This window comes from Prionailurus viverrinus, chromosome B1, assembly GCF_022837055.1.
Source record: "Prionailurus viverrinus isolate Anna chromosome B1, UM_Priviv_1.0, whole genome shotgun sequence".
NCBI classification, from domain to species: domain Eukaryota; kingdom Metazoa; phylum Chordata; class Mammalia; order Carnivora; family Felidae; genus Prionailurus; species Prionailurus viverrinus.
Window position 1 is genome coordinate 129,376,176 of NC_062564.1, and position 24,698 is coordinate 129,400,873.

The 24,698-nt window shown below is 37.9% G+C and overlaps 1 protein-coding gene across 1 annotated transcript in view; it reads right to left on the reverse strand.

Moving 5' to 3' along the window:
• The window catches only part of GRID2 (glutamate ionotropic receptor delta type subunit 2), a 1,470,351-nt gene extending 1,465,644 nt beyond the window's left edge, over positions 1-4,707 (reverse strand). The window contains exon 1 of the mRNA XM_047856052.1: positions 4,464-4,707. Coding sequence (XP_047712008.1) covers positions 4,464-4,551 — 88 coding nt within the window. The 5' untranslated portion in view covers positions 4,552-4,707. The remainder of the gene's footprint in view (positions 1-4,463) is intronic.
• Positions 4,708-24,698: the final 19,991 nt, after the last annotated feature.

The following is a 24,698-nucleotide window of genomic DNA, read 5'->3' on the forward strand; positions in this document are numbered from 1 at the left end:
TTTTATTCATATTTGAATTAAAATTTATAGGAGATATTTATTGGGTGTACCCTTCACTTGGAGTAGAAAGCAAAGGTCCTTAGTGTAATGGCTTATTAGTCATGTCATAGTTGATACTGTTGATTAACAACATTGTCTAACTTAATGCACATCTGAATTATGCGTCAAATAACTGTATTAATGATACAGAAAAGAGTAACAGTAAAGTATACCCTTATTTTAAATTCAGAAACTACTTGTTCACACATTCTAGAAATGTATACTATATGTTATCCATAACTTAGGGAGAAAACAACTACTGTAAATCATAAAGGGATAATTTAAATTTTGAGATATCTCTATACAGCACAAAGAGCCCTTGGTGACTCCTGGGGGTTATTATACCCAATGCAAATTATGTAAAGAGGTTGAAAAAACAACATTTTGGTAGAAGACACAGTACATTTTCTGGAAATACTGTTACATTCCATATTTGATATAATAGTCCTCACTGCAGAAATCATGAAAACTGTTGCTTTAAATCTGCTATTATTGTTTTTAATGTGGTGACATTTTATTCAGCCATCAGTTTTATACTTTAATTTGAAGTTTCTTGTGATGAAATTATTTTGTGAATTGTCTTAGGCTTCTCAAACATATCAAAGTTAATGATTATGATATCAGAGGATAAAGTATCATTCACTTATAAGAAAAACATAAATAAATGGTTTGTTTCTATTCCCTGTTGGCGTAAGGTATTTTACTATGACTGATAACAACAAAAACCTGTGAGTGATTTTGGTAACATATGACTAAGTACATTATTTGAGCGCATCCTTGTAGAGATATATAACTTAGGAGAGCTCATTTCAATCAGTTCTGTGAGCACAGGAACCAGATAAAGAAATGAGCATACATTAAACTGTTAAAACATGAGATCCTCCATATTAGATTTGAAGCAAAACACAAACTGTGCAGTTGACTGGAAATGCCACCTAATCCCTGCTTAATTAAAGCAGTGCTCTACACTCCTGTTGTGTTTAGGGAGTAAAGAGTGTGGAACGACTGATGTATGAAGAAAATAGCAGTCAGCGTGGCTAATCTCAAAGACTTTCGAGCTTTCTAGCTACATAAATCAGAGCGACTTTTGAATAGCCTCATAAAACACAGTATCATTGCCATTCCACTCACGATTTTTTGGTTCTTCCTACAGCATGCAGATCATTAGGAAACTTCTAAGCAATCAAGTAATGTGGGTCTGATGAAATTACTCAATCAATGCACAGGCTCAAAGCAAAAGCATAATTCAAAATTGCAGTTTTTATATGTCAAAAGACCTTTCTTTTGGGGGGGGGGCAAAGAATATCACAATTGAGGTGATTCATTTCTAAATACTGTATGTGAATGTGCTCTACACAAATGTATGTAATTATCAAATTATCTTTAAAATGTACTTTAACAGAAACTCAAAGTAATTATGTATGATATTAGTGCATTTTCTACTGAAAAAAACACACTGCCAGTTCAACGACTGGAATTTAACATTATGATATATTTCATCATTGTAGTGAACTCATGAGTTTAATAAAACATATTAGAGTTCAAAATATGTAATCAACTTTTAAAAACTACCTGCATGAAATGAAAACAAGCAGAAAGAAGGAAGAGAGTTTTCATACATAGAATTCTGTTCAATACCAAAAGGATTCAATATTTGAAGAACCTATTAGAACAGTGTCTTTTTTTTTTTTTTTAATCTTTCCAGCTTGCCTGGATTATATACTGCAGCTGCTTTCTACTTGAACACACCACACGAGGCCAGGAAAACCTCTCATTTCTGCATATCTCCTTATGACTTGCGAGTTGAAATATTCACCTTCCCTTTAGTTTCCTCACTTTCATCCCTTAAATCCTAAAATAATAAATTGCTATAAGCATATTTCTCCCATTAAACATTTAAATGAAGGCAATCACCTCCTAAAGATAATTAATTCTCTTTTCCAATCAACCAGGTAAACTGAGCCAATGAATATTAATTGATGGCTTAATACTTTAATAGGGGCATTCAGTTTTGAATTTATTACACTTTGGCTGGGATGGGGGTTGAAGTGGGAGAGGCTTTTAACCTCTAACATGCACACAAATTATTCTTGGTCATTTTTTTAAATTTGGGAAATAACATTATCAGTATATTATAAAAGATATTTGAAACAATTATCAGTTTGCTAGCTTCATGGCAATACTAGGTAGCCTATAAAAGAAGCGAATCCTCTTGCCTAATGTACTAATTGCATTCAAGTCAAATTGTCTGATAAGTATTCCTTTTAGTAGGATATACAGAGTTCATGCATACAACCAGCTGTCCAAGGAAATCTGTAATTTGTACACAGTTACCTTTTTTTTTTTTTTTTTTGGTCAGGTTATAAACAAGCCATGTCACATTGACAGACAACAGAATGCCAAGGAAAAAATACAACAGTTGTGTTCAATTTAGAAACAAATGATCAGACTGTATTGCAAAATATATTCATCTGGTAAAAGACAGCAAGGGCTGTAGGTGTTTGCAAATAACATATTTATCCTGTAGTCCACAGAATAAGCAATAAAATAAGCATTTATCCACAAGACCTCTCTCCTGAGCGATGAGGAGCATAAGACAGAAACCTCGAATCATAAAATGAATGTAAAGGTACCCTGGTAATATATATCTGCATCCTGCTCCACTCATTTACAGTTGCACATAAATGTATGTCATTTCTTTAAGAGGAGCACAGTTCATTTCTGAATTCTGTCAGAACATTACTGAACCCCTCAATAAGACGGTAATTTCTCCCTGAAAAGTTCTGAACCCACGGGTCCTGTTAGCCCCCGGGCAAAACGTGATCTAGCAGTCAAGCTATCTAGTGCTTAATTTACTTAATGCATAAGCGGCAGGTATTGTGAATCCTGACCTCATTACCCCTTGCACAGAGACCTATATGTTTCTATTGATATAAATGACAGAGAATGGCAGACATGTTTACAGACACAGCCTCTGAGACCAAGAGAGGGAGTCCCCTGGAGCTGAGGGGCTGGCTGCTGTGGAGGCATACACCAGACAGAAGCCCTTCGCCTGGGCAGGCACCACAGCCACCTGAAGCAGACTCCCCTTCCAGGACTCTGTGTGTGTGTGTGTGCGTGTGTGTGTGTGCGTGTGCGTGTTGAGCAGGGGAGGGGAGCAGGGGGACGAAAAGGGGAGACGCTGCGACCCATCTGTCGCTTCAATTTGAAGAACATAAAGCCGTGTGGACAGATAAAAGTCCTGTGCCCAGAAAAATTCCCCAAGAGGGGTGTCTCTCCTTCCCAATAAATGAGCCTCGCTGGCCCGCGGACGCGAATTTCCGAAAAGGAAATCGTCGCATTAACGCAGAAAAGGCTGCCGGAGCCCGACTCCACTCGGCTCTCACGGATTAGCAAGTGAGAAGAGTTGGAGCCTGAAGCCGCGAGCGCTGTGCATGATAATGACGCGCGGCCCCCGCCCGCCCCCGCCCGCGCCCGCCGCGGCCAGTCCCGGCCCGTCTGGTTGCCAATAGGTGGGGCCACGAGCCTCTCCGAGCCGGCTCGGCGCTCTCCTTGGAGTCTGGCCGCCCGGCCGTAGCCCAGACGCCTTTGCTCTCGGCCTTGCGCGGCAACTCGGAGTTGACCGCGAGACGAGCGAGGCAGGTGCCCGCGAGGCAGCCCACGAGGGCGGCCCGCGCGCCCCGCGCTGCTCGTGCGTCCCGAGGCGGTCTCGCCGCCTCGCCAGGCCGGGGGAGTGTGCGCGAAGCAGCGAGGCGCGCGGCTCCCCGTCCTCGGCCACACCGCCGCCGGCCCCTCCCGCCACCGTCGCGGCGACTCTGCGCGTGTACCGCAAAGCCAAGAGGACGGGAAGAGGCAAAGGAGGCTGGGGGCGCAGCCGGCACCCCGTCCCCATCGCACAACGCTGCGGCTAACGCGGCCCGCTCACGTTGCAAAACCACCTGTTCGATCCGAAGGGCGCTCCCCCCACCCTCACCCCAGTTTTCGCCTCACAGGTGACACCTCTTCTTTCCCCTAAAGATACATATATATATATATATATATATATTTTTTTTAATGGAGCAACTGTACATCCGGGAAAAAATATGGAAGGTAGAGTCGATTAAACTTCCTTTCTCCACACACTTAGAACACCCCCCGCCCCGCACTTCCCGACACACACGCACAACTGAGGTAAACTCGAGACCCCCACGCATCCAGCCCCGCACTTCCACGATTCACCGTGAAACAACGGCCCAAGTCAAGGTTCGAACAGCCACATCCTGCCAGAAAACTGAACAAGTGTGAGGGAAGGTTAGCGGGAAGGGGCAATAAACCGAAGCCAGCGCCGGTAAGCCACGCTTAAGGGCGGAGAGGGGGAGGCAAAGGGAAACATTTGCTAACCCCAACGTTAAAAGTACCCACAGGCAACACCTGCCCTTTCTTACCGATGTGAATGATTGAATCCGCATTCGCCGAGTCCCAGGTTCGAGACCACCAGGCGGACAAAACCAAGAGCAAGGGGAAAACTTCCATCTCCTCCTATGCTGAATCGCTTTCAGGATGGATTTTCTTTCAATCTATTTTTTAAACCAGTCCGGAGAGTTTGAGGTCACGACAGAGTTTAGCGCAGCTTTTTTTTTTTTTTTTCCTAAATTCCTATGCCAGAGCAAAGCCTTTAATCGTCGCTGATGAAGGCAGAGCGAATAAGAGAAAGAGCCCCAGCCTGAGGAAACCTCCTTCGCAAAGCCGTGTCACTTGGAGGGGAATTTTGGCATCGCCAGAGTTGTTTGCAGTTTGGCTTTTAAAAAATGTATCCAGCCTCGGCTGCTCTCGGGCAGGGGGAGAGGCTGGAGCTCAGACCATCCCCATCGCGGCGCCGGGGCCGCGGGTCTCCAGTCCCAGCTCCGCCGCAACTTCCAACAGACCCCCCCCCGCCCCCACCTACGCCGGATGTTCCCCTCCCCCCTCCCCCAATAAAAAAAAAAAAAAAAGCGCGCCCCCCCCACCCCCGCCCCAACGGCCCGCAGAGAATCTCTGGTCTTCGTTGCCAAAATAAAATGTAAGTGGAAAGGAAAGATTAGGAGATTCCAAGCGGAGCAGCCAGATTCCAACGGGGAAGGGGAAAAAAGCCCTCTCCAAGAGGGGTAGTAAAAGTGAACTTCAAGGTAATGCAGATAGTAATGCAGAGAAAATTCCTTTTCTGCGCGAGGCGGGGAGCAGAGCTCGGTGAGGCGGGCCCGGGGAGCCGTTCGCTCGGGCGCGGTGGCGGGGGAGTTGCGCCGGGCGCGAGCAGCGGGGCCGGGCCGGCGGAGGGAAGCCTGCAGGCTGCAGGATGCTTTTGGAGCGGTTCGCCCGGCGGGATGCAGAAAGCGAGCAAGGAGCGAGCCTGGCAGCTTCAGCACTAGCCCCACGTTGCCTGGAAATGGATCACCTAGGAGAACGAGCGAGCCCGCGAGAGAGCGGTGCTGTCAGGCGGAGAGAGGGGGAACCGAGAGAGGAAGAGCTTCTCTCTAATAACCACCTCCTCCCCCTATCTGCAATACAAGGGAGAAACAAAATAGTGCTCTCATTTCCCTTGGAATCTTCAACTGGGACTGAGAAAAAGGCAGGACTCCAAGAGGAAAAACGTTGAAGCTCTTTTGTTTTTTTCCTTTTTTTTTTTTTTTGTTTTGTTTTACGAGGTTAAAGACAACCTGAAAAAGCCACCCCACTTATTTAACCTTGCTATTGCTATTCTCCAACAGGTATCAGACTTTTTCTAGTCTTTGCCTGGAATTAGTCACATCGGATAAAAACAAATTAGGGACACCTGGTCACTAAGGGAAAGGAGACCTAGAAAGCCTTTAATGAGATTTCAATTATAAAGTTATAAAAAGGAGAGGACGTGCTAATTATTTTTTATACAGTGATTTTTCCCCCTCTCTCTCCAGAGTATTTCTAAGCAATCAGGATAGAGAAAGGATAAAAAAGAAATTGAAATTAAAAAATATAATAATTAAAATACATGCTTCAGTGAAACATTTGATCCAAATATTACATTGAGTATCTCTGACAACGGACCTATGTATATAAATTCAGAATGAGGAAGTTGGTTGCTTCTCCATGAAAAGAGCTGAAAAAGTACTGAATGACAGCCTCCCAGTCCCAGAATGAAAGACTTTTCTGCATGCTTATTCCTTGAAATAAATTCCTGACAATTGTGACTTCCTTTCTTGTAATGATTATCTTATATCCAGTCAGACCTCACTGTAGACTGGAGGTTGGTTGATGCAAACAAATAACTGCTTGAGGCCAGATATTAACAGGCCTGATATTATTTCCATTAGAATTGCAATCCTTTGGAAATGTTGCTCTTTGGGATGTGTGGATGTCCAACTCCTTAAAGTCTTTCAGAGCCCTCTCTTACCTGCATATTTGGCAAACCTCTTTTCTTCCTTTCTTTTTCTTTCTTTCTTTCTTTCTTTCTTTCTTTCTTTCTTTCTTTCTTTCTTTCATTTATTTTGAGAGAGAGGAGAGCATGACTGGGTAAGGGGCAATGAGCAGAGAGAGGGAGACACTGAGCCACCCAGACGCCCAAACCTCTTTTGAGACTTTCCAGCCTGGTGAATTGGCCTAGTATTTCTCCAAACACAATTGTACGTTCTCACCTCTCCAAAACGCCTTCTTGCATTCATCTTGTGTACTTTTTCCCTGAGCATTCAAGAAAATGTCCTGCCATATTGTTACTTAGGTCAGTAATTTTTTTGGAAGATATTTATTCATCCTCCCAACCACTCCCTTCTCCTACTTCAAGGCTTAGTTCAAATTTTGCCCATGAAGTCATGTCCAGCCCTTTAATATGGAATAAATCCATCCTTCTCATAGCACACTCTACCTTTATATGAGTTAGATAGGACTACTTCTGAATTACATCATCAATACCCTGAGAATAGGGATCATAGCTTATTCATGTTTTATTCACTGCAGCATTTTACACAGAGCCCCTTTGTTGACTTAGATATCATCACTTCCCTCTGAATCTGGTACAAATCAGTGCTTCCAAGAAGCCATCACTGATTAATTTGTCTCAATTTTGATCATTCCTTTAACTTTATTTTTCCTATTAGTACACATGTTCTCAACATTTATTGTGTTAATATTATTGATACCATTTTCCTTTTTAAAGGTTCTGTTGTGATTTCATGGATCATAGTTACTCGTTACAGATAATGAAGTTTTTGAATAAATAGACCTATTTCTCCATAGCTTGCTATTATATTATTCTCAAGGGTATTTAAAAATTGATGAGTCACTATGTGCTCTATGAAGAAAAAAAAATGTGAAATAACCATTAACATGGAAAGGACAGGTTAGTATCTTAGAATAAAAGAACAAGGAGGAACTTCAAAACATTAACTGACTCAGTCCTGTCATAAATGTCATTCCTGGAGATAACTGAATACAGTCAATTCATATTATCTTCTGTCTTGGAAATCCATTCTAGGGTATCATGAGCCAAACGTTGTCATTATTCCCAAATCCTTCCATTTATTGGTTTTTAAAGGCAACTTTACTTTGGAATAACCTGGAAAGCTTTTCAAAAAGGTACTTCAGGCTAATTTAATCAGAATCTCTGGGGTTTGGGGCCCGACCAATATGTTTTAAATCCTCTGACTAGGACTCTAATGGGTAGCCATACTTCAGCACTATTACCGTACTCAAACATTTCAGAGTCTGAGTGATGCATCACAAAAACCATAAAGTCATCAAAATGCCCATTCCTGACATTCAGAAGAGATAATAGTACCATGAGATGCAGCTTTCCAAAAGTGACACAAAGTTAATGCAGAGTTTAAGCATAGCAGTGGCTTACCAATTTTAAATTTAAGAATATCGATTTTTTGACTGTCAATATAATTTCTGTTTGCAATGAATCCTAAAGTGGTTTTTGTATGAAATATGAGTTTGAAGGCATTTTTTTAATTACATGTTAACCATATTTCCTACTATTTTAGAAAATTTCATATTGTGATATAATTAGAGGTATACAAATTTAGTTTACTTAGTTAGCTGGATACAAAGTCCTTTATTATGTAAGTTAGATGTTACATTCAAGAGGGGGAAAAATAAGAAATTCAGGACTTGCAATTCCATTTGGGCTTTTTTTACGAAGACTATCTATTAGTCTAATTAAAGCTACTTGGCTTTAATTCAAGCATTGTCATATAGAAATGGTTTGTTGCATGGAAATTCAAAACTTTGTGACATTCTAGTATATTTGAAAAAAACAGCTTCCATTCACTAAAGATTTCACCAATAATTAATTTTGGAATAAAAATGTGAGGGAACCATGAGTCACATATTTATTCTTCCTATGTGGACACAATTCAATTGAGGCATTAGTTGTGTTATGAACATCAATACAGTAATCCCCCCTTATCCACAGTTTCACTTCCCACAGTCTCAGTTACCCACAGTCAACCATGATCTGGAAGCAGATGATTGTCCTTTTGTATCATCAGAAGATCAATAGCAGCCTCACACTACACCACAGTGTTTGTACCATTCACATCACCTCCTGTTACCACATAGGCGTTTTATCATATTATGTCGTCATTAGAAAAAGGATGAGAACAGCATAAAAAGGTATTTTGAGAGAGAGAGAGAGAGGGACCACATTCATATACCATCTATTACAGTATATTGTTATAATTGTTCTATTTTATTATTAGTTATTGTAATTAATCTGTCACTGTGCCTAATGTATCAACTAAGCTTTATTGTAGGTATATGATAGCAATAAACCTAGTATATATAGGGTTCAGTACTAGCCATGGTTTTTGGTATCCATGGTGGGTTTTCGAATATATCCCCTTTGGAAAAGGGGAGACAACTATAATTTCAAGAACTGGTAGCTAATCTGAGCAGCTTTAAGACATAAGGAATAGTGATTATTTTGTTATGGAAGAACGGATTTTGGATTTGGGGAGAAATATTAATTTTCATTTTTGGAGGGGATATACAGGCTCCTTTAATCATCTACAATGTACTGTGTATAAAGAGGAAAACATAATGGAAATCCTTGCAATATATAATTCCTTCATTTTCACTTTAAACAAGTACTAAGAATACCAATGTCTAAACTTTAAAAATCAGCTGCTCACTCCATGTTACAACGGCAGTAAGTCAACTTACATTAGGCAATTTTAAAGAACCTCAATAATATTCAATGACTCAAGAGATTTGTTTTGCTATAAACTAAATTTATGGGACAGCTTATGTGAAAATTAGAGAGAAAAGTTAGCTTTGAAAAGAACGTCATAGAAAAAGTAGAATGTAATGCATTTTGATCATTTTTTTCTAATTTGCTACAATTGTATCATTAGTATTACAAATGATTAGTCACACAAATGATTCTAAGTATATTACAACTTTAATTAACATGAATATGAAAGGAAAACTATGAGAGAGCAGTGACTGACCACCTGCATATAAAGGCAATAACAAATTATGGCTGTTTTATAATTAAGATGTTCATTTGCAGAAGTAAAAACCAACTTCTTTTTGTTTGAGGGGCTGAAAAGGCAAGTTTTATGCTAAGCATATCAAAGTTCAGAGCTCAATGTGACTTTAGGGCCTCTCTTATTCAATGCCTGGTTTGGTTTTCTAGAAGAGAATGGGAAATTGAATCACAGAAGTTGTAATGACATTTGTTGAAAGACTTGAACTTAGAAAACACATTTTTTGACTTTTAAATATGCTTCAAGAAAATCATTAAATCACACATTTCTACATAACATATTCATATTGGGTATACCACGTCCTTTTGGGGGAGGAGCAACCTTGCAGTGACCCACCACTTTCTACTCTCAAATTATGTTATCTGTGTCACTAGTGCAAATCTTATCCTTGATAACAGGTGATATTTCCTTCCTTCCTTCCTCCCTCCTTCCTTCCTTCCTTCCGTCCTTCTTTTCTTCTACATTAAACTCTTAATCCATTCCTCCATTTCAATACTTTCCCTAAATCTGTAAGGCTGCCCTGTCAGAGCAATGTCATGTTTTCTTCTTACTCAATTAGATATACATTCCAACCAAAATTTGCAACTAGATTGATTGATAAGGGTTTTTTTGTTAATATTAGAACTTTACCAAACTTACCTATTATTAACATTAATTCAAGTCAAAACTTTGAATTTCAAAGCTTTTTCCACTATCCATACGTTACCCATGATATTGAACTTTTTAAGTTTTATTTTAATTCCAGTATACTTAACATACAATGTTATATTAGTTTCATGTGTACAATATAGTGATTCAACAATTCGATACATTACTGAGTGTTCCTAATGACAAATGTACTCTTTAATCCCAATCACCTATTTCACTCTGAATTTTTAGGAGCAAAGATTAGTTATATATATCAGGACATCTCTTTTAGTTTAGATTTCTTATCTCTTCTTACTGGATGTTGATATGGGATTTTAGGTAGAATGTTAATTGAAATCAAACAAGTGGTGGACAGAGGCCAAATGATAACTTACAGCCCAACAGGGGCACTTTATTTTGAGATTGGCCCCTCACTACATTATATCCTGTCCCCACAAGATGGCAGCCATGCTTGATGTAGATTTAATCAGCTTACTTTTGGAATGTTTCAAGACTTAACAGTTTACCAGAGTATTATTAGCCCATATTGGTCAAATGACAATGACTATGAACTTGATGTTTTAAGTAATTTTTTAGGTAACTTGATTTTCTGAATTTTTATTTCTTCTAAAATTTATACATAGGAATAATAAATATCTATTATTCTGTTTTTATAATATCTGCTTTCTTGGCATCTTAACTGATTTCATCAGTTATTTAGGAGTTAAATATCAATAGAACAACCTTTAGTAATATGCCACTCAATCTGATGTTAATGAGTAATTAGAACATGGCGATATTATTATGTGACTCAAATTTTGGATGTAAATATTAAGGTTTCTAAAATGAGGTTAATTTAACTATTTTCTTTTCCTAAAGGGAAAAAAAATATTTTATATATCTTGAGTTAAGGAATTGCACTGGCCATGGAATGTAGAAATTGTCTACTAAATTATGATCGATTATTCTGGTGTGACATATCAGTTCAGGCAAATGTCTAACAAATAGGTCAAAAGCACAAAGAAATGCATGATGCAAACTACAGTGAATATCAATTATCATTTGACCTTTAAAAATAAGATTTTATTATCTTACCATGGTTAACCATTTAATTCTGAAATTAACTGTTTCTTTTGCAACATATTTCTCTAGGCACATAAGTAACAAAGATACAAAATGTGTGTGTATGAGTGTGTTTGTGCTCGTGCGCGCCCACATGCATGCATGCACACCCAATGTGCTGCAATATAAACTATACATTTTAGCTGAAAATATTTTTTTGTAGCAGCAGATATCATGAGGAAAAACTAAAAGGAGAAACAAAAGTTTGGTTAATATTCAATCATCTACACACACACACAGACACACACACACATTGACTTTAGAGTTTTCAAAGTAGTAATAAAACTCTATAAACATTTAATTTCATTAATTTCGTTGATCAGTATAGATCCAAATATAATAAATTCCTTATTCCTCATTGGTCTTGCAAATTAGTGGTGAACTTAAGTTTAAATAATTATTAATAAATGAATTAACTAGTGCATGAATGAAAGGATAAAGTGGAAAAAAATTAAATATTATAGAATATTACTCATGTAGTATAAGACAATAACATCTTGACCCAGTCCAAAATAAGTGGATTATTACTAAGATATCAAAGTGGTTTGTTCATAATATTATTTCACCCATTTAGTCAGTCTCTTTGCTTACAATTCAGATAGGAGTTATCTGACATACAAAAGATGGAAGGTGTTTTGGAAAGAGTCCTTTGAAAGATGATAATAAAAAGTGTCTCAGAAACAGAAGCCCAAATATGAATCTCTGTCCAAATTTAACTTATTTGCAGTATAGTTTATATGACTAAAAAGAATTCAGGGAGAGGAAAAAAACTAAAGCTTATATTAGATCTCATAGAATGTATCTAAAATTGGCTAATGTAAAATTAATCACACTGTAAACACTTCGTTTCCTACCTTTCTTTACACTTTGCTGCTTTGTCACATTTAAAAAAATTCATCAAGACCAAGTTGAACCCAGAAATACTAGACACAACAACCTCTAAGTTGTAAAAATGAGACAATATTAAAAAGTTTTAAGATTCCTATGCTGCCTTAGAAATACCTAAACCAGCATTTCTTTCATTGTGCTCTGTGGAACACTTTGTTTTGTTCTGTTAAGAAAAAAAAGCTGATTTAGTGGCCACATCAGATTGCAAAATGCTAGATAGACTTTTCTTCTGTAAGAGATCCATAGCATACATTCACGTATTAAAAACATGGAGAAGTCCTTTAGGAAACAAATTATTAATCTGCGTTCAACCCCAAATATTCCAAATTTATATAACCATCAATTTCCCTTTTTATATACAGAAAGAGCAATGTTTGTTACACTGTTGCAATCCATTTTCTGTTTTCCGAGTAATTTTTTGACCTTTTTTCCCCTCTTCTACTTGCAGATGTTTATATTAGCCAGATTGCAAATCAGTAGGTTGGTATGTCATATCTGGGGAGAGATTCTGTTTTGTGCCGTAATAGGAATTTCCTATATCTCTTTTGAACTTCTATGATGAAGGAAAATATATCGCCGAGCAGTAAACATGTTTTCTTTTTTAAATGCTTTGTAGATTTCCATTTCTGCTTAGGATGTAGACAGCTAAAGAAGAACATTACTCTGATCCTGACAATAAGAAAATACTGTATTTTCTATAAAAATAAAACTTCCCTTGACCCATTAGAGACGTGAGGTAGTGAGACAATAAAGTAATCTAAATTCCAAGGAGTGGCAAGCACCTCTAATATGAAACAGGATATAAAACTCCTTCACTTTCACAGAGCACAGAGAAAGAATTGGCTGCCATAGTAGCAAGTAAGAAGAAATCAGAAAAAATTTTAATGAACTAAAGGTTCAATGTGGGATAGCATAAGAGTTTAGAATAACTCAGAGTAGCAGACACAAGGGGCATTTACATCCACTCAAGCTCTTTTCTATGCATCTGCACAGGGTGCTCATGGGAAAGAACAAGGGCAGAACAGGACACCAGATAAACCTTGTAACTGCTACAAGCATGGTGGTGTGGAACAACCTCAAAATGTAGCCCACTCTCCTGGATCTTTCTCATTAGGACGAAAAAAAGCTTTAAGCTGCTTTAAGTTACAAGAAAGTCTGTTGTAACTAGGGACCACATACAGATTCAATACTTTATAGAGGCAGAATTCATCAGCTTTTGGGGCAATGCCAGTAAACTCTTTCTTGACACAGGAACCAAAAAAAGATAACTGCTTCTGGGAGAGTGATGAATCAAGATTGTCTGCCCCTGTGAGAGGGACAAAAAAACCTTTATCGGTCACAATCCTGTGCCTATATAAAGCAGAGATGTCCTATTGCTGGGAGTAAGTAGGGGATAAAGTATCTCTCCCATTTGAGAACTTCCAGCTATAAGTCTGACTATGGCTTTCATTGGGATAAGAAGGTCAAGAATAATAACAATGCCCCCTTCCTGATGCTCATGCACGTAGGTATTGCCTAAGATCGATCTTACATCAGAAGAAGCAAAAACTCACTTCCTGCCCCTACCAGAAGCCTAGCATTAAGTAATAAGTAATTGAAGGCTACCACTATTAGAGAGGGAAAAGTGTGGAGAGAGACTCACAATTTGACAGGTGTGCAAGAGATTGCAAAAACTGAGAATAAAGCAGAAAAACTGAGAAAACCTTCTAACACCACAAATTACCCTAATCACATAGCTCAGACAGTGAGAATTCCTAAAGAAATTCAAAGGGCAATATATCAACAAAATCCAAACCCAACTTAATTACTCACTTACTACCATTGTAACAGAAAAGTTTTATTCATTTCCAGCTATAAATACTCTTCACCTCAGTCTTTACTGTTCTTCAATTGACAATATTCAGTATTCATTCAAAAAGTGTGAGACAAACTAGGAGAAAAAAAAAGCCATCGTCCAGAGACAAAACAGTAACAAAAGCGGACTGAACAATTATACAAATGTGGAAACTATCAGTAAGAGGCTTTATAATTATAACTTTGATTTAATGTGTTAAAGGGTATAGTGGTAAAGGTAAATAACACACACGGAACAGATGAGGAATTTCAACAGAAAGATGGAAACTATTAAAATGAGTCAAATAAAATTGCCTCCATTCCCCCCCCCCAAAACCCACAATACCTAAGATGAAGAATTATTATGATGGTCTTAACATATCTGAGGAAGAAATTTGTGAACTTAAAAATAGGTTGATATAAACTATTCTAAAGGAAACATAAAAAGAAAAAAGAACAAAAAGAAAAATAAAAGAACTAAGAGAGTATCCAGGAGCTGTGAGACAATATCAAATGGTCTAACGTGTGTGATTTGATTTATAGCAGGAAATAAAGAGAAAGGGGAAGAAGAAATACTAGAAAAGATCATAAAGGAAATTTTTCAGAAAAAATGAAAGACAATAAATCAAAGATTAAAGAATCTCAGAGAATTCCAAGCAGGTTGTTTAAAAAAGTGAAAAACACAAACAAATGAAAAGTACCTAAACACATCATAAACTCCTAAAAAAATAAAAATAAATAAATAAAGATCCAATCTTGAAAGCAACCAGAGAAAAAAGGATACAGAGTAAAAAGTAACAGAATAAAGCTTTTCGAAAGCTTACTCAAGTATCAGGTAATCTCCATAGTTTATATCTGTTACAGAAATTGAATAATTCAACCAACCCACGAAGAAACCCCCAGGAACAGATGATGAATTATACCAGAGATTTCAGAAATAAGACCAAATCATCACAAATCTTCTAGGATACAGAAGAGGAGGAAACATTTCTTAGGATGTCCTTTAGTAGTGACTGGATTAACTATGGTACATCCACGCATTGGAATATTACATAGTACTTAAAAAAAAAAAATGAGCCATCAAGTCATGAAAAGACATAGAAAAAACTTAAATGTGTATTGCTAAGTGAAAGAAGCCAATCTGAGAAAGCTACATACTGTATGATCCCAACTGTATGACATTCTAAAAGAGAGGAAACTGTGGAAACAACAAAGTATCAGTGGTTGCTAGGGCTTAGATGGGAGAGACAGATGAAAAGCCCAGAGGACTTTTACTGGTCTGTATGACACTATAATGGCTGATAAATGCCACTATACACTTGGCAAACCCATAGAAAATATGACAAGAAGAGTGAATCCTAACATAAACTATGTACTTTAGGTGATTATGATGTGTCATTGTAGTTCACATTTTGTCACAAACATACCATTGTGGTATGGGTATTGACAATGGGGGAGGCTGTGTACGTGTGGGGTAGAGAGTATAAGGGAATTCTCTGTACTTTCTACTCAGTTTTGCGATAAGCCCAAAACTGTTCTAAAAAATAAAATCTCATAATAAAAAAGTGGTCAAAATATTTAAAGAGACACTTTACTAGAGAGGTGAAAGACAAATTAGCACTGAAAAAGTGTTCCATATTATTACTTATTAAGGGAATGTAAATTAAAACAATAATTAGATACTTTCATATACCTCTGAGAAAGGCTGAAATTTTTAAAAAGGGGAGGATGGCAAAGAAAGTGCTGGCAAGGATGTGGAGTAAATGGAAATGCCATATATTGCTGGTAGGAAAGCAGAGTGGTATGGTCCCTTTGCAAGAAGTTTCTCATTAAGTAAAACATACAATTTCCATTAGACACAGCATTCTCACTATGTAGTTATCCAAGAGAAATAAAAGCACATGTCCAAAATTAGACCTGTATATGAATATTTACAGCTACTTTACATGTAATTGGTCAAAACTGGGAACAATCCAAAGATCCTCAAACCAGTGAATAGATATATTGTTGCATATCCATAAAATAAAAGGGAACAAACTCCTGATACATGCAATAGTATAGATTAATCTCAAAAGCCTACATGGAGAGAAAAACGAGACACAGAAGGCAATATATATTGTACAATATATATACATTCAGGGAAAGCCTGAACCATAAAGCCAGAAATCAGATCAGTAGTTTCCAGAGACTGGGAATGATGGGAGATTATCTACAGAGAGGCATTAAGGAAACTTTTGAGAGTGATAGAAATGTCCTTTCTTTCTTTTTTAAAAAATTTTTAAAATGTTTTATTTATTTTTGAGAGAGAGACAGACAGACAGAGTGTGAGTGGGGGAAGGGCAGAGAGGGAGACACAGAATCTGAAGCAGGCTCCAGGCTCCAAGCTGACAGCACAGAGCCAGACGCAGGTCTTGAACTCACAAACTTTGAGATCATGGCCTGAACCGAATTCAGATGCTAAACCAACTGAGCCACCAAGGGGCCCCAGAAACGTTCCTTTTTAATGGCGTATAAATGTTCTGGTACTAATTCCAGTGAGGGGAGGGGTCCCCATACCAAGGAGCAATTCTCAGGACATCTGCTGGGAATCTTACACTACAACTCAGTTCTGATACTACCTACTTGGAGATAACATTGGATTCCTCAGGTTAAGGGCTCAGTCCTACAAGACTGCCCTCCAAACACCTGTTCATACGCTTCAGCTGCAACTCACCAGCCTAGGTTGATACCTGTGCTTCTGACCAACTGGTTATAAATCAGAAAGTCCCAAGACTACTTTCTCAGGTTTGATTAATTTGCCAGAGTAGCTCACAGAACTCAGAGAAACATTCCACTTACTAGATTACTGGCTTATTACAATAAGTTATAATAACAGCCAGATGGAAAAGATGGGTAGGGCAAAGTACAGAGAGAAGTCTAGGAACTTCCATCCACTCTCTCCAAATCTTCATGTCTTCACCAGCCTGGAAATTCTCTGAACCCTATCCTTTTAGGTTTTTACGGAAGATTCATTACAGGGTCATGATTAATTAAATCATTGGCCTTTGGTGACTGATTCAACCTCCGGCCCCTCTCCTCTCCTTGGAGGTTGAGGAGGTACTGAAAGTTCTAACCTTTTAATCACTTGGTTGGTTCCCCTGGCAACCAACACACCAAATCACCTCATTAACATAACAAGACAAACCATCCTCTTACTACAGGAAATACCAAGAGTTTTAGGAGCTCTGTGCTGAAATGGAGTGGAAGGCCAAATTTATATTTCTCATTATAAATCACAATATCACAAATGGAAGACCAAATTTATATTTATTATAAATCACATTATCACAAGGTGATTACAGGATTGTATTTATTTGTAAAAACTCATCAAACTGTATATCTAAAAAGGGAGAGTTTATCTACACTAAATTATGTCTTAATTATTAAAACTAATAATTATTAATAATTACTAAATTAATACATTTATTAAATTGTAATATTCCAATAACTTGAGCATGAATAAAATGCCGAGTTAATCCAACAGGCAAGTGACACATCCCAACTAGACCAACGCTGTTTCTAATATAAGTTTGATTGATTGATTTTATCCTTCATTAATCTTGATATATCTTCCATAGGTAAATTGATCTAATTTTCTACTTTCAATTTACTAGAAAGGGCACTTCTATAGAGGCTATTGAATTTTCTGGAAAACATTTAAGTTTTCTAGAAAAAAATTACTATTCTCCCCACTTTCCCCAGCATAACTCCATAGGAAAAGAAATGAAACATTTAGTGAAACAACTTAATAAATCCCGTCATTAATTAAATAGGTCTAAAAACTGTCACAACCTTACTGAATATATTAATGTGTTTTTCACAAATAAATCATTTACATTTCTTTTTTTATTTTAATTTAGCATGTGTCAAGACTCATTAGAAAAAAAAAAAAAAGTGAGCATCTTCCAACTGTACTTCAGTTCAAATCATCAAACTTCCACATACATTTTGAAATAATAGCCTTTACCAATGACATCAGGCCTATGGACGGAAGTTTTGGGTTAAACACCACATTATACCCTACTCACAGTGACCACACAGTGAGTTTCTGAAAACACAAATTGAAAATGTCTTAATATATGTTTACTATCATCGAACGAATATATGTTTTCTATTTTATGATCATGCATTCCTTCTTCATAGTTCTGCAGGCTTAAGTTCTTTTCATGCTTGTATTGTCAAAAACCGAACTCCATCCTCAGAGCCAAAACACAAAAAATGAAGACAGTCTGAAATAAAGAGAAATAAGAGCTTTATTGCTTTGCTGGACAAAGGAGGCTGCAGCAAGCTAGGGCCTTTTGCAAGCCCACCCAGAGGAAGGGTCTGGGGTATTTTATAGAGAAATACAGGATCTATCTGGTTTTGTGTGGGGAATAAGCTTAGGAATCCCCTGGGGCTACACCAATGGGTTAACAAGGCATAAAGAAGTACAAAGCCATAGGATGCTCACGCCCAAGTTTGGGTAAGTAGATTAGGCGAATAATGATAGAGAAGGGGGCTTAGACCCCTAGAATAGAGTTAAGGGGGGCTGGGTCCCCCAGAATAGAGTAGGGAGGGGCAAAGTCACCAAGAATAGGAGGTGCAAAGGCACCCAATACATAGGTATATGAAATAAACAAGATGAGGTATTCAAGGCAGAAGTGCCCTCCAATTTAGTACTATAGCAGAAAGCTGCTTTCCCAGGAGGGAAGGACCAAGTTAAGTAAACAGGTAAATTGGGCTATAGACCATTGCACTGCACTATGGGTGAAGTTGCCCAGAGTGGAGATAATTAACAAAAGAAAGGTGACTTGTTAACTCTGAGGTGATGTGCCCTACCTGTCTCATCCCCTAGGCTAGCTAAGATAAACAGAGGTGGTGCCTCATGTCTGCTGTAAACAACCTTCCGCCTGATTGCCTGGTGTCAGGATTTTGTTTTGTATTAACTCAAACCCTTAACCCCAAATATCTTCAAGACCCCCTTTCCCTCACTTCCACAAGTTAATGTTCACAGATTCATTCTCTCTTTGTGCACATCCATCGCCATATTTGTAAACCTTCTGATCCTAATAAAAATGGGGCAAGGATCCTTATTAGGGGCTCTTGTCTTTTCCAGGACATGAGCCATCTCTTGCTTTTCATCCTGCATGCCTCTCTTTTGCTGGCCAAAAGAGAACTTTAGACTTAAGACTACAACAGTTTTGAAAGGAATTATGTAGGCACTGCCAGACTTGTTCATCACGTCTTTGGGGTGGTACCGAAGGGGGCAAAATGCTACGAAGGGAGGAAGGGAGCTTTGCAGAAGAGAGGAAAAAGGCTACTTTAAAATAAAGCTTTGCTGAAGCATTTGTGCAGCCATTTTGGTTTTTGTTCAACTTTATGCTTTTAAGCGTTTCACTTCAGTTGAAAACTTCCATCCCATCAAACATCTAATGAGTAAAAATGTTATAACCTGCCTGAAATAGTCTTTGATGCATTAAACATAATTTGCTCTTAGAATTTGGATCCATATTTTACCATGACAAACAGCATCATTACAGTTGTTATTTTCCCTTTTGTACAGTATTTCTATCATAAATTAAGAAAGAATCATAGTTCTGATGATATGACAACTAACTAACATGATCAATTATTTGTAATGGTTTAAGAAATAAATTTAATAAGGAAGATATTGTTTCATCAGTAACCATAGTAAAAGAGCAATGCACCACCCCCTATTGAATAATTAAATTTCCAGATAAACATTCTCAAATCCCACACAGATATGTCCCCATAGCCTTATAAAATAAAATATTTTAATCGCTTGCACTATTCATATGATATAAGTTAAATGTATTTTTAAATATAGGTTAGGGGCACCTGGGTGGCTCAGTTGGTTAAGCATCTGACTTTGGCTCAGGTCATGATCTCACAGCTCGTGAGTGAGTTTGAGTCCCCTATTGGGTTCTGTGCTGACAGCTCAGAGCCCAGATCCTGCTTTGGATTCTGTGTCTCCTTCTCTCTCTGCCCCTCCCTCACTCACACTCGGTCTCTCTTTCTCTCTCAAAAATAAACAAACATTAAAAAAGATTATAAACAACAAATATAGGTTAAAAAATCATTCCAATTGAAAAATGATCTCTTAAGTGATATTACAATTAAGAACTTTACATGTGCTACACTTATAAAGGGTTTTTTTAGTTAAAATTTGAATCTTTTTTGTTTTGATTCAAATGGTTTAGAATTGAGAGATTTATTCAATAAGAAAGGAATACTTCTCAAATGTTTAAAGATATGGCTGTTTAGGTTATATTACTGGTATTTCTTCTGTTCTATTTTAAGCCAATGAGTAATAGCTACCAAAATCTACAGGAAGAACTGTAAGCATATTTTTGAGCAGTTGATATACATCAAAGAATTGGCCATTGAGATTGATAATCAAGGTAAATTTAGTATGTAATGAACAGATTCCCTATTATGGGGAATACATTTTCCTTCTATTCCTTCCAATTGAAGCAAGACTCTACTATTTAGCTGTTTCTCAGCATATAAGGGTAAAATCACGAATATTCTTTAATAAATTTAATTAATAAATATGTACATAATAGCAATTGATGATATTTAAATTCCTTATCTCTTTATTAATGTTAAGACTTCAATCTTTCTTGAAAAATAGACATATATCAAGATTTTAACTTCATGATAAAAATAAATGGAAGTCTCTAAGGAGGGAAGAGAGTGCTTTCCCAATTATATTTGTGAAATAATTAGTGACAAAAATTCTGAAATTTACATTTCTCACCTGAAAGCTGTAGGGTAAAGAAAGTCTTTGAAAAAGGAGACATTATATGATACAAACTGGACAGTTTCCATTTGTCTTTCTTTATCTTCTTTCTGTATAGAGTGATCATTGGGATTCTGGACAGTATCTAAGACAGCATGATTAATTACTTTTTTTAAATCTATGAAATGCCATGCTTAATATTTTTCTTTGGAAAATTTGGGAGTAAAATATGTCAGAAGTCAGAAGTTCTGTTACACCTCTTTTATGCTGCTTCATAGAAGGGGATAGAATAATCCATAAGGTGTTATGTGCACACAAACTCTCTCTTCCCTTCTCTCTCTGTTTCTCTCTCTCTGTTTCTCTCTCTCTCTCTCTCTCTCTCTCTCTCTCTCTCTCTCACACACACACACACACACACACACACAATTGCTTACCTCACCTGTGAATCTTGCTTTTTCTTATACCTCCTTGTTTGCTTTTACTTATCCTCTTTGTTCCTACCTCAAATTTTAGTAAGACTTTAGAATTTTTACTTTTCTTTTTTTGAAAAAGAACGTTATGATCCTGTTTAAGTATTTTAAAGATATTTAAAAACTAACAAAAATATGCACATTATAATAAATGCTGGATTTGAATGTTCATAAAACATAGCAATCCTCTTGTGATCTTCAGATAGTGGGATCACAACAATTATTTTCTTAAAGTATAAAAATATTTTTCCTGTATTAAAGTTATTCAAGGCAAGGGTTAGAGTAATTTTATTAGCAAGTTAAAGCTCTATATTAATTATGAATGAATATGTACAGAAAAAGAAAAATACTAATCAAGTTCTCTCTGATGAGGAAAGTTGTGCTAGAATATTAACTATAAAAATTCTCTTTGTATTTGCAGTTTTAGGTATTAAAAATGTTAATTAAATTTATTCAGTATTCTCAAGTAACAGCCTCAATTCTATAAAAGTGTCAATATGTTATTGGGCACTAATACCCAGAACTTTAAGAATCAAAGCACTACAGAATATTTATTACTAAGAACATTATCCACACAATAGTATTACCATAAAAGAAACACATTTCCAATTTTTATTAATGCACTAGTGGTGATATAAAATAAATTCCATTTCTACATATCCAAATAGGTTGAATCCTGAGGCAATTCACGAAAGTGAAAAATATTTGTTTACCTAAACAATATTTCTCATGTCAGAGAATAATCATAACTTGAACCTTACTATTTAAACCATTTAGATTATTAGATTAACATAACAGAAGAGGAATCACATGTATCTTTAAATTTTTCTGCAGATAATTTAAATAATAAGTAGAGTTTATTTGCTCCATTCTATGGGGAATAGAATAATGCCTCTTCATATATTTGGGTTTTGTTGTTTTTTTTTTTCTAACAGCCAGAGTTAATTCTAAGCAGGATCAAAGTTGGCAGGCATTTGTCATCTCAAGGCCACACCATGAAGCTCTCGTATCAGCTGGTTACTATTGCTGATATTCACTAATCACAGAATCATTTTGTTGAGTAATTTTCTTCTACTAAAATGGAATCCAATCCCCCAGGACAAGTGATATGAGCATGAATTGGGTATTTTAATTCTGTGACGGCAAGCTGAAAACAACTCTCCTCAAAATTAAGAACTGGTAGACTTTGTTGTTGTTGTTGTTAAGAAAATGATTTTAAAATATCCAGAGCCAGGAATGGAGACAGAAATGGTCCAGAGAGTAATCAGTTGTCAACATTCAGAATGCTGGTACTTAAAAGGGTATGGAATAGTATCAAATATAAAATTCTCCTCTTTCTCAATTTTTCTAAAGCAAAAATGCTGAAAAGTTACAGTGAACGTTTCCACCAAGCTTGCAATCAAATCAGTATGAAAGTGACTACATAATCCAGTCAGTCAGTGTGCTACATTTGAGAAATGAAGATTCCAGTTTAGGTGTATGTGAGAAATCAATATAGGATGTTCTTTTTTAGGAGAAAAGCATTATGCTATCGTTACCTGGAACACACTGAAAGCTCTGGACTTCATCGGAAGCGCAAAAGTCATATTCATCTGTAGAATAAATGAAGAATAATGAGCTTAATAGTATTGCTTCAGGAAAGGCAGAAATTACATTTTCACGGCATCATGAAGGTTAATGTTATGATGTTAACAAGCATGAGTTAGGCTTTTGGATGATAAAAGTGATTCTGTTGCCACAGCTGACAGTCAATCAATTAGCCTATTTTTCAATGTGTGAAAAACTATGCTTCATCTATTTGTCCAGTTTTATAGTTATTTTTCAAAGGAGAGCAAGTCTGGTACCAGTGACTCTGTCATTGCCAAAAACAGAAGCCATTATCTTTTTTTTTTTTTTTTTTTTTTTTTTTTTTTTTCAACGTTTATTTATTTTGGGACAGAGAGAGACAGAGCATGAACGGGGGAGGGGCAGAGAGAGAGGGAGTCACAGAATCGGAAACAGGCTCCAGGCTCTGAGCCATCAGCCCAGAGCCCGACGCGGGGCTCGAACTCACGGACCGCGAGATCATGACCTGGCTGAAGTCGGACGCTTAACCGACTGCGCCACCCAGGCGCCCCCAGAAGCCATTATCTTAACTTTTTAACTATATCCTCCCCAAATTCAGGAATGTTGGGCATGTATAATATTGAAAATATAGACACAATTCCTTTCCCTTCCCTCTATCCATACCTTTTCAAAGTGCCTTTGCAATTCCTCGTATTAAGAAGTATAATCTAAGGGGGGGGGGGGCAACATGGCAGAGAAGTAGGGGGATCCATACTTCCCGCATCTCTCAAACAAAGAAGAGCTGAAGACAAAGAACTCTGAACCCCTGAGAGTCTGGGAGGAAAAGAGAATGAGTGTAACAGGGAGACACCGGAACAACCTGACAGCCTATACATGGCTGATTGCCAGCTGGGGGAGATAAAATGGGGCTGCGTGGGCCCGGAGGGGAGGGATCCCCTTCCGTGGAGAGAAAAAGGGAAGAGAAAGAGCAGCTGGGGAAGTGTAGGGCTGCATCTGGAGAAGAGAAAAAACTCGGACCGGGAAGGGGAGGGATCCCATCTTTAACTGCGGGGCTGTCTTCAGACTGGGGCCTGGGGCCCAGTTTGCCAACCTGGGGAGGAGGGGAGCCCCCCCACCCCCCCCGGGGTTCGGTGGTAGGTCAGGGGCGCAATCCGCAGTAGGAGAAAGCGGTCACCTCCCCAATGTGATGCTGCACAGGACAAAACCAGCCAGGGCCACAAATCAGGCAGCACAGAGAGGCGCTTCCCCAGTGCCAGAGAGCACGAAGTGGGAGTTTGAATTCCAGCCAAGCACAGCAGACAGAGGAGTCGGGGGAGCCAGACAGACCTCCCTGTCTGCAGCAAGGGCCCAGTGAGGATGACTCCAACGGTGTCCATGGGGTCACTGGAGAAGAGACTGGGCGTCGCCTTTTTCTCCCCACCACCACCAACGCAGGGCCTCAGGGAGCAGTCTGAGGGGTTCACGGTGGAGGCGGGACCCGCCTACACCAGACCACGCCCCTCTGCACCTGGTCACTGCGTACCTACTAGAGCAGGATAGATGCTTAAGAACCGGTTGGCCCCCTCTTCCAGATCAGGGCTGCTGCATTGCCTGGATTAATTCTAGGACAATTCTTGTTATTTACGTCTATATTCCTCTTTCATTTTCTCCTTCTTATCTCTTCCTTCCTCTAGGCTGGTTACTCTGGTTGTTGGTTTGTTTAAGCAGGTATATTTAATCCATTCTCTTGATACATGTTCTACACCTCCTTCTTCCTCTCCTTTCTCTCTGGAATAATCAAGCTATATAGTTTCCCTGTCTGGGTAACTTTATCGTTGTTTCTTTTCCCCCACCTCCTTTTATATTTTCCTTTCTCTCTCTCAGGATTAAGCCATTTAGTCTCTCTGCCTGGTC